General features: G+C 37.6%; 1 protein-coding gene across 2 annotated transcripts in view; it reads left to right on the forward strand.

Annotated features, from left to right (window-relative positions):
• Window positions 1–14,711, forward strand: part of cops7a (COP9 constitutive photomorphogenic homolog subunit 7A) — a 44,801-nt gene that overhangs the window by 2,627 nt on the left and 27,463 nt on the right. For both annotated transcript variants that reach the window (XR_002258221.2, XM_020512254.2), the window contains exons 2-3: window positions 8,574–8,753; window positions 14,117–14,192. Coding sequence is in view for 1 of the 2 variants with exons in the window: in XM_020512254.2 (XP_020367843.1) it covers window positions 8,592–8,753; window positions 14,117–14,192 (238 nt within the window). In the remaining variant the exon portion in view is untranslated. The remainder of the gene's footprint in view (window positions 1–8,573; window positions 8,754–14,116; window positions 14,193–14,711) is intronic.

Below are 14,711 nucleotides of genomic sequence, written 5' to 3' on the forward strand. Positions count from 1 at the left end.
TTTTGCATACACTTCTGCTAAAACAAATCAGTTTGCTATATCGAATTTCACTTGCCTACCATCCTATTTCTTTTTGTATTTTGGTGCAGAATTCCACATTCCCAATCTTTGCTAATATGTAATATTCTAATGTAAATCCAAAGCACTTAAGATATGATAAAATACTATTCCCAGCTAAAATCAGCAGGTGGAATAAGGAAGTCACAGAAGTCGCAAGGCTGAAAGATGTTTGTTTCCAACTTTGGACGTTCAACGGCTTCCCCTCCACTCTGAGGCCCCTCACATTTCTGCATCATATTTTCAAATTGACTTTCATGCATCCCTTCCACTTTAATTTGTCCCCTGGGACTTGTTGGTTTCAGCAGGGTTCGCTGTTTCTGGTGGGACATTTGGTTGGACATGTCATTGTCCTCATTCCACCTCCTGACAGACATGGCTTATCAGGTGGGGCTTTAAACTAAATACAAAGGATAGATTCGATTGCATGGAAAATTAGAAAATCAAAAGTGTAGGAGTGCAGGTTAGTGATGGGCTCAGTGTTACCAGAAAATAAAAGGACAGACTGTGTGAATGACATATTGCACCAACAAATAAAAATGTAAGAAAATTTGATAAGATACAAAATCGTTAAGTTTGATCTATTAACACATGAAGCATTTGGAATCAGGTAGACAAACCGGCAGTGCACATTGAGTTAAATGGATGTGATCTCATTGCCACTCCACAAAAGAGGTTGCAAGGAGATCAAAACTGGGGGCTTAACATTCAGGTATATTTAACCTTTCAGAAAGACTGTAGGGAAGGAAAAGGTGGTGAGATAGCACTATCAATAAGAGATGGAGGTCAGTTGTGAGAGACGATCTAGGCTTGGGTAATGTAAAGTTCCACTTCTGTGGAGTTTAAAAAAAACACAAATGAAAGAAGACATTAATAGGAGTAGTGTATAAACTCCCAAACTTTAGCCACACTCTCTGAGAAAGTATAAATTAACAAATAATAGGAGTTTATAAAAGAATAGAGCAATAATTATGGTTGACTTTAATCATCATGTTGATTTGGGTTAATCAAGTTGGAAAGGGTTGCTACAACAACAAATTCGTAGAATGGATTAGGGGTAGTTTCCTAGAGTAATATGTCATGGAGCCAGCAAGGAATAGGATATCTTGGAACTGACAATGAGGCAGTTTCAATATATGACCTTGGAGTAAAAGATCCTTCCTAAAGTCAAGATCATAACATGACAGAATTTAATATTCAGTTCAAGAGTGAGAAACTTGGGTTGGAAACAATTGTGTTTTTAACTTAAAGGAATTACAATGAAGTGAAATGAAGATAAAGTTAGCTAAATTGGGCTGGGTGGATAGATTAGCAGGAAAGACAGTAAGCAAGCAGTGGCAGACATTTTAAGGAGGTAATTCATGGCTCAGCAAAAATATTTCCCAATAAGAAGGAAAATTCTAAGAAAGGTAGCCAAGAAAGTTAAGGAGGGTCTAAAGTTGAAGAAAGCATAAGGAGGTGAAAGTCAGTGATAGCTCTGCAGACTGGGATAAGTTCGGAATCCAGCAAAGGAGGATCCAAAAAAAAAGAGAAAATAAACTACGAGGGCAAACTAGCAAGCAATATTAAAAACTGAGATTCTTTAAATGTATAAAAAGGGTGAGAGAGGTCAAGATGAACATAGGCCCGTTTAGAAAATGAATCGGGGGAGATAGTTATGGGAAACAAGGAATTGCAGAGGAGTTAAACAGATATTTTGCATCAGTCCTTATGGTGGAAGATACTTCAAACATCTCATTCATATTAAAGAATACAGGAGAAGAATTAAGTACCTGTCACTGAAGTAGTAATATTAGACAAACAAATGGGGAGAAGGGCAGATATACCCCCTGGCCCTGGTGACTTGCATCTGAGGATTCCAAAAGAGAGAGTGGAGGCATTGGTTGTAATTTTCCAAAAATCCTTGAATTCTGGAGAAGTATCAGATTGGAAAACTGGTAATATGACACCCCTATTCAAAAAGGGAGAGGGGAAAAAAGCAAGCGAGCAACCACAGGTCAATTAGCTTAACATCTATTGTTGCAAGAAATACTGGAATCATTTAATAAGGAAATATAACACTTCTTGGAAAATCATTATCCAATCAAACAGATTTGGCACAGCTTCATGAAAGGGAAATCATGTCTGACTAATTTATTCAAGGTTTTTTGAAGAAGTCTCAACCAGAGTGGATAGAGGGCAACTTGTAGGTGTGTTTGTAGGCATTTGATGAAGTACCTCAAAAAGCGGAGGTGCAATAGGAGCCCATGGTGTTAGAGGTAGTACATTGACACATGCCAATGTGGCAACAAAAATAAATGGAAAGACAAGTTGCAACAGGGGTACAAACAATTTACAGAGAGCTATTGATAAGTGAAGTTGTTCATTTTGGGAAGGATAAGAAAAACACAATATTACTTAAATGAAGAAAAACTGGCTTTAGGAAATTGAAGTTAAGGGCATGGAATATTATATGGATCAACCATACAATTCTGGAATGGCAAACAACCTGGATGGGCCAAATGGCCTGCTCTTGCTCCTATTTCTTATGATCTTACGAGCTACATTATGGGAAAATGTCAAAGGAAAGGATTGGCATCCTGATTACCAAATTGAAGAAATTGGCAAAAAAGTTGATCCCAGCAATTGTTTTCATAAGGAAAACCTCCAAATATGGGCAGGAATAAGTTATCAGTTTGGTTAAAAAGTTTGGATGCGACAGTCTCATCAAAAATGAGATTTGAATGTGAATTATTTACTTGATAAGGCCATTTTAGTGGACATATAAAGGAGCTCAAGGAGCAGATATGATTTTGGAGATGGGGGATTGAGAAATGTGCTTGAGTAAATGCATAAGAAAAGACACACATGCATTCGTACAATAAGATCTCTTTAGTTAATTGAATGTAAATTAACTTGTTTTGAAGTACAGCCCAATCAAGAGGGATGTATGATTATTGGGTCTTGTAATTTTGGCAAAAAAATACTGCTGCATGGCACCCTGGAAGCAGAAGTCTGGTGGACACTGTCTTGTTTCAGGAAGTTATTAGACAAGGTAGGAAATCTATATTGGTGACATTAGTACACTATTTCAGTATACAGTTTTTTTTTTATTTGTACAATGTAGCATTAAATATTTTGTTTAACCAGGAACTAGTTTGCTTTGGAGATATGAATATATTCGATAGGAAAGCCAAGGGGGTATATCACAAATAAGAGCTTTCAGTTGACTTAGGTAATTTAACATGATTTGATGCTGAATTAAAATTTTCTACCAATGGGATTTATAGGGGGAAATTGCATCAATAACAAAAACAAACCTCTACCTTTAGATGCAGCAGGCCAAAAATATTATATTATTTTGCACTATAATTTGTGACATCCTTTGCTACTTTGATCCTTTCAATATGAAAGGACATTATGAACACCTTTCTTAAAAGTTTACAGAAACACGAGGCAAAGTGGCTATAGTTGACCATAGTTTTGGGAAGATGAGGAAGTCACAGAACAATGGTTCTTTGAATAGTTTATTTGTCATTGTAGTAAAAATTGTAAACGAAAGGGATTAGTTGTTCCTGTTTATAAGCTGCAAGGAATTTGTTATTTCCCCAACAAACACAAGTGCACAAATAAGTTTACAGCTGAGAACTCTGGTTATTACATCACTGTTCATCAGTGGCATGATGGCCCAGTGGTTAGCCCTGCTGCCTCAATGCCAGGGACCTGGGTTTCGATTTATGGACCAGACCAGACCCCTCAAAATATTTTAAAAAGGTAGCCGAGGTGCTAACCTTTTCTTATTTTATAAGTAGATGTGAAGTTAAGCAAAACACTTTATTTAACCGCTATAGCTAAATACAAACAAAAGAGACAGACAGTAATTTAGAATAACAACTATTGGAAAATATAACCGAATGATAGGTACTGTACCTATTACTAATTCATTGTTCCAATATAGAAACATTACATAAACACACCCCCTTTGGCAAAAAGGCAAATTTAGACACAGAATCTTACATGCAGTTCTCCAATCCAGGAGGGAAAAGACATCGAGAAATTCCAGAGGAAGTAGCAACTAGGAACCATTCACTGAAACTTTCAACTCTTGAGACCGCAAACAGCTTCCCACTGCTACAGATGTAAAAAAAAAACACCTGGTTAGTGTGCGCTGGCTGTGTCCATTTAGGCTGTTTCCATTCTTCCAACATTTTTTAAATAAAAAAACCTAAAGGCCTCACACGTTACTTGCTTAAGCTGACTTCCGCAGCCTGTTTGTTCACTCTGCCCTTACAACCTCTCTTTTTAAAAGGTTATTTTGTCCTGGGTGTTTTTGAATTGATAGTATCATCACAAATTCCACCTCTGGTGACTGTTTGTGTGATGTTTGCATGTTCTCCACGTCTGTGTGGCTTTCCTCCAAGTGTTCTGGTTTTCTCCACCATCCAAAGATGTGCAGTCTAGATGGATTAACCAGGGAGAATGCAGGGTTACAGGGATAGGGTAGGAAGCTGTGTGCCTGAGTGGGATGCTCTTTGGAGGGTCAGTGTGGACTCGATGGCTGAATGGCTTGCGCCTGCACTGTAGGGATTCTGTGATTGAAAAACACTAATTGATCATTCCCATAATTAATACGTGAGAGACCTGCAGTCCAGGTCTCAGACCTATTTTAAAAATCAACAAACGTTTATGAATATTTTGCATATACAGTACTGTTTTCTTCCTACCCTCCCAGACATTTTGTCACTATTAAGTGATGTGAATTTTACCCTTGAATGGGTTTTTTTTTTGTTCTTCTGGTAGAAGTTTCTAAACTTATGCTAAATTTGTATTGGAATGACAGTGTAAAGATAGCTAACAGAAAAAGATACTCAGTAAGCCCTTCATAGGGTTGAGACTATTGCCCATTGAAGTGATAAATGATATCACTGCAGTACAAATAATCCTCACTATTAATAATCTTGTTATATGAGGCTGCACTCTTGCTCACATGGGGTAGGTTTGCTGCTACAATCTCCTTTTGGAGTAAGGATCCATAGTGCCTACTTGGACTGGCATGGTAGAAGAAAAACCATTTTGGAGGCTCTTGTCTTGAACAAGATTTTAGTTTATTGCATGTTTGCAATGAAGTGCTAGTTACACTGATACAGCAGGTATTGTTAGAGAGGCCAGGTGGATGACTGATCATAAGTCTTACTCCTTTGAGATCCCAAGCTGTTGTCCCACCAAGTCTGTGAGACCTCATGGGTGGTATTTAAGGCACTCTTCACTATTGACCCTTTTCAGACTCTTACACCCTTTCACAGCAATTAGAGCATTTTTTGATTTGTCTTCCCTCCTAGGTCCCGAATGAAGAACAACTTGCATGTTACTCATCATGTCCTGCAAGCAATTAAATTGGTGCTCTAGTGCAGTTTGGATAGGGCACTATACTGTCAGGAGGTGTGATTTTTCAAATTTGATATGAAATCAGTTGCCCCATCTGCAAATTTGAGTGAATGTAAAAGATCCTATGGCAGTATTAAGATGTGCAGGGTACTTTATTCCTCATGTCTTGACTGATATTTATACCACTCTTTGTAAATAGTTGAGGAATAACAATAAAATCTGTCAATTAATTATAAGAAGGGACCAAATGTATGGTGGCTAAATTTGCTGATGATGCCAGGAAAGGTTGGAAGCTAAGTTGTCAAAAGGAGTCTACAAAGAGATCTAGATGTGGGTCAACAAAAAAATTGCCAGATGTGGGATGCTGTTTGATGTAGAAAAATGTGAACCTGCCCACTTTAAAAATATTATCTTTAAAATGGAGAAAGATTGCAATACTTGGTAGTGTAGGTGGTGTCCTGGAACACTAGTTACACAAGGCTAGTATGCATATACAGCAAGTGATTAGGAAGGCACATGAAATATTGGACTTCATTGCAAAGGAATGGAACCTAAAAGATTAGAAAGTTTTACTATGCCTGTACAGGGTGTTGATGAGTCCACATTACGGGTATTGTATACAATTTTATCTCGTTTTGTGAACAAAGGATAAATTATGTTAGAACCAGTTCCAAAGATTTGTATGATATTCCTGGGATGAAGATTTTATCTTAGGAAGGTTGAACAGGTTGGTACTTCTACCCTTTGCAGTTTAGAAGAATGTGTAAGAGATATTGAAATATAGGTCCTGAGGGATTTGGTAGAATGGATACTGGGAAGATGTTTCCTCTTGTTGGGCTAACAGTAATGCAGTCATAATGCCACAGGGACTAGTCATCCAGGGGGTGAGCTAATGCTCTGGGGTCACGGGGTCATTGGTTCATATCTCCCCTTGGCAGGTGGTGGAATTCAAATTTGACTAATAAAAGTCTTGAACTGAAAGCTAGCCTCCGTTATGGTGACTGTGGAAATATCCTAGATTGCCATTAAAGCGCGTCTAGCACATTAATGACATCTGGGGATGAAAATTTGCTGTTCCTAGACCTGACCTGGCTTATGTGTGACCCTAGTCTCGATTCAATATAATTGACTCTGAATTATCTTCTGAAATGACCTAGAAAACCATTCATAAAAGCAATTGGGGATGGGCAACAAATTTTGATCTTGCTAGTGACATCCGCATTGAATAAAAGAATTGTGACTAGAACCTCAAAGCACAGTTTAAGAATGAGTTCTTTTAAGATGGAGATGAGAATTTCTGAGAGTTTTTGGTTTGTGGAATTACCTTCTCCAGAAGGCAGAGGAAGCTGTTTCATGAAGTCTGTTTGTAATTGGGTTAGATTGTTGATGGGGGGAAATCAAGGATTATTGCAGGGTGGAGGGGGTGGGTGGGTTTGGGGTGGCAAACAGATGAGTGGAGTTGAGACTTCGACTGAATTAGCAGCTATCTTGTCAAAAAGCACATCAAGTTTGAAAGACAGAATTGTTTACTCCTCCTAAGTCCTAATTTTCGTCCAATAGCATAGAAAAATTTATATTCTAAAATCAAACAAGACTGCGGATGCTGAAGATCTGAAACTAAACAAATTGCTGGAGGAACTGAGCAGCTATGGCAGCATCTGCGGAGAGAAAGCAGTGTTAACACTTAAGTCCAGTTCTAAGGAAGGGTCACTGGATTTAAAATGTTAACTTTGCTTTCTGTCCACAAATGTTGCCACACCTACTGAGTTCCTGCAGCAATTTCTGTTTTTGTGATAGAAACATGTTATCTGGTTGTCAACCTATTTGTGGGAGTTTGCTGTGTATAGATTGCAGTCATGTAACAAATACAGCTAGCAATTACTTTTGAAAAGTACTTCATTGATTGTATTGTGCTTTGAGGTGCTTGGTAGTCATAAAAATAAAGATACAAGTCAGTCTTTCCATCATAATCTTTTGGATGAAGCTAAGGATTTAGCCTTTACTTTTCTAGGAAGATTAGTCCAAGATCAGGTGCATATCCTATGATCTGCTTCAAATGTGTTTTTTGCTCATTTCAATTGCTTCTATTTTTCTAATTTTTGAGGTTGTATTTCAAAAGAAATGGAATTTCTTCAATACCCCATTCTTCAAGGCTAACCATTTCTCCAACCTTTTCCTTTTAATTAAATCATCTGTATTTTCTCCACCGTTTCTTTGGTTTTCTCTTTTGTCTTAGCAACAAACTGAACACTCATTCAAGGTTGAAACTGACTACAATGTTGTACAGTTCTGGTATGACTCTAACTTGAATTCAAGTGAATTAGCAGTTGAACTGAGCATTCTGTTTGCATTTATTGCTCCTGTATTAACTGTCAAGTCTAAGTCATACATTCCTATGTTATTTCTGCATCATCCACAGAGTACTAATGATATTCATATTTTCTGCAAAAAGTGTAGAACTTTACAGTTGTTTTGAATTTGATAGTTGTGAATTTTATCTCCCATACTGTTAGTGGTTCCTGGCTGCTTTTTCCTACCTCAGCTTAGATATTTTCTAATCAGCCTGCTCAGAGATGTTATTGTGCACATCTGGAACTGAACCTGGACCTTCTGGCTAGGTGGGAGGGATGTTATTTTTAAATTATATTGTAATTGCACAATTGACATTGTCAATTAGGTCAGCTTGCAAAAATGAGTAACTCTTGTGGTGCAGGTGTCACAAGGTTTTCAAAAGCTAAGCAATTGATGTAAATTGGAAACAGAATGGGCTGCAGCACTGATCCCTATGTATTATATTCAGTACCTCCTCCTCCTATTTTGATATAATTCTCTCGGCATGTAAAGGTTCATTCCTTTCAGTGAATTTCTTCTTTAATGTTGTTTATTGAAGAAAACCAACTAGGAAAGCAACATATTTCCTTTCAAAAACTAGGTTGGGAATTATTTATTAGCGTATTTCTTTTACAACTAACTGATTTACATTTAATCTGTGGTTATATTTGAGTTTTTCATTATTGCAGGAGAAACTAGGACAAAGGCGGCCAAGAAAAGCTCTATAGATAACTTGCAGTACTTCACTGAGGTATCACTGTACAAAGCATCCTCTGATTTGGCACCAGTGCAACTTAAAATACCAACATTTTGTTTTACAGTGAATCACCTTTTGTGCAATGGCAGGAGAATCAAAACCTACAAGTAATCCTTTGGAACAGTTCATTTTGTTGTCCAGGAATGCAAAAGGTCCAGCATTAACAACCCTTATTAGCCAAGTATTAGAGGCTCCGGGAGTTTTTGTTTTTGGTGAACTTTTGGAAACGCCTAATATACAGGAGGTAAGAAAGAGTGCAGCACCAACAAACACTTCACTTAATTTTTCCCTAGATGCTACAAGTCTTTGCAAAAATTAAAACACAGAAAACCTTAAATAATTTTTAGATGCTTATCTTTAGAATCTTGGTGTACTATTTACTAATTTCAAATATTAAGTATTTAGTATGTAATATGAACATAAATAAACAAACAAAAAGGTACACTGAACTATGTGAGCTGTTTTTGTGGCTTTCCTGAAAAGGTTTTACATTTTATTCTAAGTGGTTAATTGAGAATCCTTCTTGACTTAGTGTGTAACTGCCCTACATGATACTGGCCTAAATTTAATCTTCTAAATTGTGTAACAAAGGTACTGTAATTGGTTTCAGCAATCAAAGGCTAGAGACGACAGAATTTGAGACACTGCAACTGAGAATAAAGAAATTACTTTGAATAAATTCTGAAGGGTTATGTACGAACTTAAAGATGATCTGTTTCCACTGGCAGGGGAGTCATTAACCCAAAGGGGACAGATTTTAAAAGAATTGACAAAAGAATCAATAGCAAGTTGAGTTTTTTTTTTGGTGAGTTAGTTGTTATCTGGATTACCCTCTGTCTGAAAAGATGTTGGAAGCAAGATTTGTATATCCATTTCAAAAAGTAAATTGATAAATGTTTGTTACATTTGTAGGGTTATGCTGAAAGAACATGGGAGTGGTACCAACGAATGGCTCCTACACAGAGCTGACAAAGTTATAGTGAGCCTTATGGCTCATAATGATCCCCTGTGCCACCTGATTGTAGATGAAAAGGTGTCATTTGGTGCCCTGATATTTTTAAATAGGAAAAGTAGTGCTTATCCATGGGTATTTACTGTCAATGCAATCAGCTGGTTTCTGATATGTAAAAGATGATGTAGCTTTCCACCACTTTGCCTAGGGTCATTGAAAGAAATTGACCCCCATAGTGCCCAATATCTGGGTTAAAAAGTAGGAGTCAAGGGACAGATTTACTGTTATAATTTCCCATGTCTGATCAACCCCAGAGGACACTTGCCTGAGGCAAATATTAGACCTTTGAATATGCTGATCACTATCTTAATGCCTTTCTTAAGGCCCAGTACCAAATTCAACAGAAACAACAGACCTTTAGAAAGGCTCAGAGACTTGAAGGGCTGCCAAACAACAGGAGCAATTTTTTTTCCCTCAGCTGCACCTTTTTGTGTATGAACATGTGTAAGGATAAGCTCAGCAACTACAGCCTAATTATATAATTTCCATGAATGGAAGCTTTTAGAAATAATAATTCAGAATAGAATTATTATGCAAAGCAAGGCTAGTTCACATTTCTTAAGGGCAGATTGCTTTGAGTTTGAGGTAAGAGGTTGGATGTGTTGGACCTGGACGCAAAGGACACTTGTTATTCTCTGGAGTTTAGAAAAAAATAAAAAAAAGATCTAATTAAAATATTCAAGATTATGAAGGTGCTTGGCAGGTTAGAAAATGGTTGTTTCCATTAGCTGGGAAACAGGATATAAGGGGCTAATCATTTGGGACTGATGAGGGCAAGATTTCAATCTTGAAAGGATTGTTAATTTTTCAAAATTCACTAATGAAAGGGTTATGGATGTTCCATCATTTGAGAGACAAATTTAGTATTTTGGGCAAGTGTTGAGAAAGTGGAGGTGAAGCCCAAAGATCATATTGAATGACAGCAGACTTGATCAGCCCCAAGACCTTCTCCTGCTCTTCTTTAAAATGTTCTTGTAAAGTACTACACAGTACACTTGCGTAATGACAGCTTATAGAATAAAAGGTACACTAGCAACATGGTTGCAAAATTGGCTGTGAACAAGAACCATAGTGTGCAGTTGTCTTTCAGACTGGAGGAAACTTTGTAGTAAGGTGCCCAAAGGCTTGGTGTTAGGTCCCTACTCCTCTTTATGTACTAATTATTTGACCTTGGTGTAGAAGGCACAGTTTCAGAATTTGTACAAAAAGGAAACATTGGAACATTGTGCACAGTGTGGAAAATTGCTTTAAACTTCAAGTGGATATTGCCTGGTGGAATTGGCTATAAGTGGGCCGTTAAATTTAGTGCAGTGCAATGGTTAATTTTGGTCGGAAAAATGCAGAGAGGCAATGTAAAGGCAGTAAAAGCACAGAAGGACCTGGAATAACTGCACAGATCATTGAAGGAGGGAGGACAGGTTGAGAGTGTGGTTTTTGGAAAAAAAGACTTGTGGGATCCTGGGCTTTGTATAGAATCATTAGAATCCATACCGTGTGGAAGTAGGTCCACCGAGCCCACACCGACCCTCCTCAGAAGATCCTACCCAGATCCAAACCCCTACTGTATCCCCATAACCCTGCATTTCCCATGGCTAATCCACCAAGCCTGTGCATCCCTGGACAGTATATGGGGCAATCTAGCGTGGCCAATCCACCTAACTTGCACACCTTTGGACTGAGGAAACCAGAGCATTCAGAAGAAATCCATGCAGACACTGGGAGAAAGTGCAAACTCCATGCAACAGTCGCCTGAGGTTGGAATTAAACACAGGTCCCTGGCACTGTGAGGCAGCAATACTAGCCACTGTGTCACCTTTTAAATATTTGGGAGCACTGAATACAAAAACAGGAAGTTTCAGTCAACCTGTATGAAATGCTAAGTTGACCTCGACAGGCGTACTGTGTACATTTCGGGGCACCACGGTTTAGGAAAGATGTGAAGGTGTCAGAGGGGGTGCAGAAAGATTTGCAATAGTCCCGGGATGAAGAACTACTTCAGGTTGAAGAAGCTAAGGTAGTTGTTCTTGTAAAAGAGAAAGTTGAGATTTGTTTGAGATATTCAAAGTAATGAGGGATTTTGACAGACTAGACAGGGAAAAACCTTGCATTGGTGGAGGGTGGACAGCTAGACCATTCTGATTTAAGGTAATTAGCAATAAAAATAATGTTGACATGAGGGGAAAACCTTTTCCACATGATTGAGGTCTGGGGATGCATTGCCCAAGTGTTGCATTGTGGGTTTCAGAGCAGAATTCGATCATCAAAGGAGGAACAATTTTCAGAACAATAGGAGGTACACTAGGAGAATTATACTTGTGGAGATGCATGGACTCTGCAGTTACTAGTTGCGTATCAGAACCAACTGAATTTTCTAGGTGACTTTCTGACCTGCTGCACTACAATGTTTAGCAAACACGTTGCACCAGTATTGTTTGAGATGAGGCTTGGAATCCAATTCTAAGTGAAATTTGTTGCCTTATTCATGCACTCATTGGTCTATCACCCCACTTAATGCCAGTTTCAAGGAAAAGTATAGCCATTTAGGTGAGGGGTGAAACAATTGCCAGCATTAAAGATGTGACGGTGTATAACTTCTTAACTCCTTTAGCAAACAGAAGAAACAACTTGGCAGAAATAACAGAATGAAAACAGAACTGAAATAATAAATGAATCCTGCCACAAACTCCAATCAGCTTAAAATAAATAAAAGTGCTTGTTTCATTTGACCAGTATCTAGAATAAACATTGGTAGGCACATTGATGTACATTAGCTCATTGAACAAGCTGAACTACCCTTTTGACTAATATTCATACATCTACTTCCCATGAGCTAGCAAAGTTCAGATGTTAGCCAGACTGTTCTGGTTGAGTATCAAGATGACATCTTATTACATTTGAGCACACCCTGATACCAGCACATCAGCTACAAAAGCCATGGAAGTTTTAATTGCATCTTTCCTTTGGGTTGTTTCCACTTAAGGCAAATATACAGAACAAAAAAGCCGGATTTAGTCCTGACATTTTCTTTTAATTATCCTCCTCATCTTCTCACTAAACCATTTTTATGTAACTTGAGGTATTTAGGAGAACAATTGTGTGAAATGCATATTTACATTGGAAACAAAGTAAATAAAAAATGGAGGGGGTTCAAAATGTTTCTTTCTTCGATAAACTGGGATTGCAAAGAAATGAAATGTGCAAACTATGTGAATCCAATGTCATACTTTTCACCAATAAAGTGCACAATTACAGAAATAATATAAATTATTAATCAAAGGAATAGAGGATTAACGGTAAAGGTTGTTTTGTAATTTATCATTCTTGATCTGTATACAGCAATGAAGTTCAGGATGTTCTTTTGGCGTAACCATGGTCTTTCAATAATCCTAGGCAATGCGAAGACACATTTAATTGAGATTTAGGGATTTTAACATTCGTAGCAACTCCTGCCATAAAATCTGATGCAGCAAAATGTCCTTTTAGGTTCACAGTAGAATGTGTTGTGATGAAATGACTGGGAAGTATTTTTAAAATTTACAGTTCTTTTTCTGTTTCATTGGTAATTGCATCTCCTGCTGAGATCCAGGATCCTAGTGGATGTCTAATAAGACTTCTGTGTTTGGTGTTGATGAGTGTAAGTAAATAGGGTGGCTCAGTGGTTAGCACTGCTGCCTCACAGCGCCAGGGGCCCAGGTTCGATTACACCCTCCGGGCACCTGTCTGTGTGGAGTTTGCACATTCTCCCCATGTCTGCATGGGTTTCCTCCGGGTGCTGCGGTTTCCTCTCGCAGGCCAAAGATGTGCAGGCTAGGTGGATTGGCCATGCTAAAGTGCCCGTAGTGTTCAGGGATGTGTAGTCTAGGTGGGTTACAGAGGGATAGATCTGGGTGGATGCTCTGAGAGTCAGTGTGGACTCGTGGGGCTGAAGGGTCTGTTTCCACACTATGGGGATTCTATGATCTGTGATCTATGATCTATAAACTGAGGCAAAGGTGTTTAAATACAGTAATGATAATCTGCTAAATCTTCTGTTTTGAAAGTAAAGATGTTTATTTTGTCATGAGCTATCATTATATCACTGCTACAATATAGATGAATTATCCACTTTTTGGAAACTGTCATTGTGAGTTATTTCTACTCTGTCTGGGGCAAATGACTAATAGTGATGTGTTCTCTACACAGAGAAAAGTAGCCCCTTCAATTTCAGTATACTCGGAAAATGTGATCGTTTCCATTATATTTGAGTTTCATGATCCAAGACCTAAAGTAGTTTTGCCTTTGTTTTTACAGTTAGAAAATCTCTATCTATTTTGTCAGCTAGATTATTCCAGAAATCAATAACTAAATATGTTAATTTTCAAATAAAGAAAGTGACACATTGTTTCCTGTAGATTCAAGATTGGGAGTGTGGAACTTCAGTGAATTTCTAATACTTGTTTTTTATTAATATCAACATCATATTAAAATGTTAATTTACGAATTTTAGAACTTTCCTTAACACAATAAGTTTGTACTACTTCAGCTTCAAATTGACCTTGTATATTTTTTCACTTTAAAAGTGTAAGCATCAGTAATCTTTGAGTCTTTCTCCCCAGCTGGCTAATGGATCACATGCTGCCTACTTTCAGTTATTGAACCTGTTTGCATATGGAACATATTCTGACTATTTAGGTAAGGAAGTGGTATTTATTATGTATGTTTTACTAAATATTACTACTGGTAATGAGATTGTTGAAATCACCGTGCAATAGGAGGTAATTTGTGCCATCAGATATGTGCCAATGCAGGTCTTCACCTGGAGTTAACTGTTCTGATCCCATGTTCTTTGTTTTTTGAAATACTTATCCATTTCTTCTTAAATATGTCAGTTTTTTGAGCGAGTATGTTTTCAGTTCTTTGTTCTAATACTCCTTGTTTATGGTGAAAACAAAATTATCTTTTCAGTATTTAATATTAAAGTTTTCTTTTTTGCATCTTGTTACAAATTCAGCAATCCACGGAAACTAGGTTTTGAGGAAGTAAAATTTTTCACTTGTGTAAATTTATCTTCAAAAGACCTGGGCCTTTTGTGCTTTCTTCATAGTTATAACTTCTCACTTTTGATTATTCCAGTGAATTATAAAATCTCTATCATGAATATAAAGGCCTTCCTATAACTGAATGCTGTGTCCTAGCCAGTGTCTTGTAGAC

This window comes from Rhincodon typus, chromosome 13 (assembly GCF_021869965.1).
Source record: "Rhincodon typus isolate 14 chromosome 13, sRhiTyp1.1, whole genome shotgun sequence".
Lineage (NCBI taxonomy): Eukaryota > Metazoa > Chordata > Chondrichthyes > Orectolobiformes > Rhincodontidae > Rhincodon > Rhincodon typus.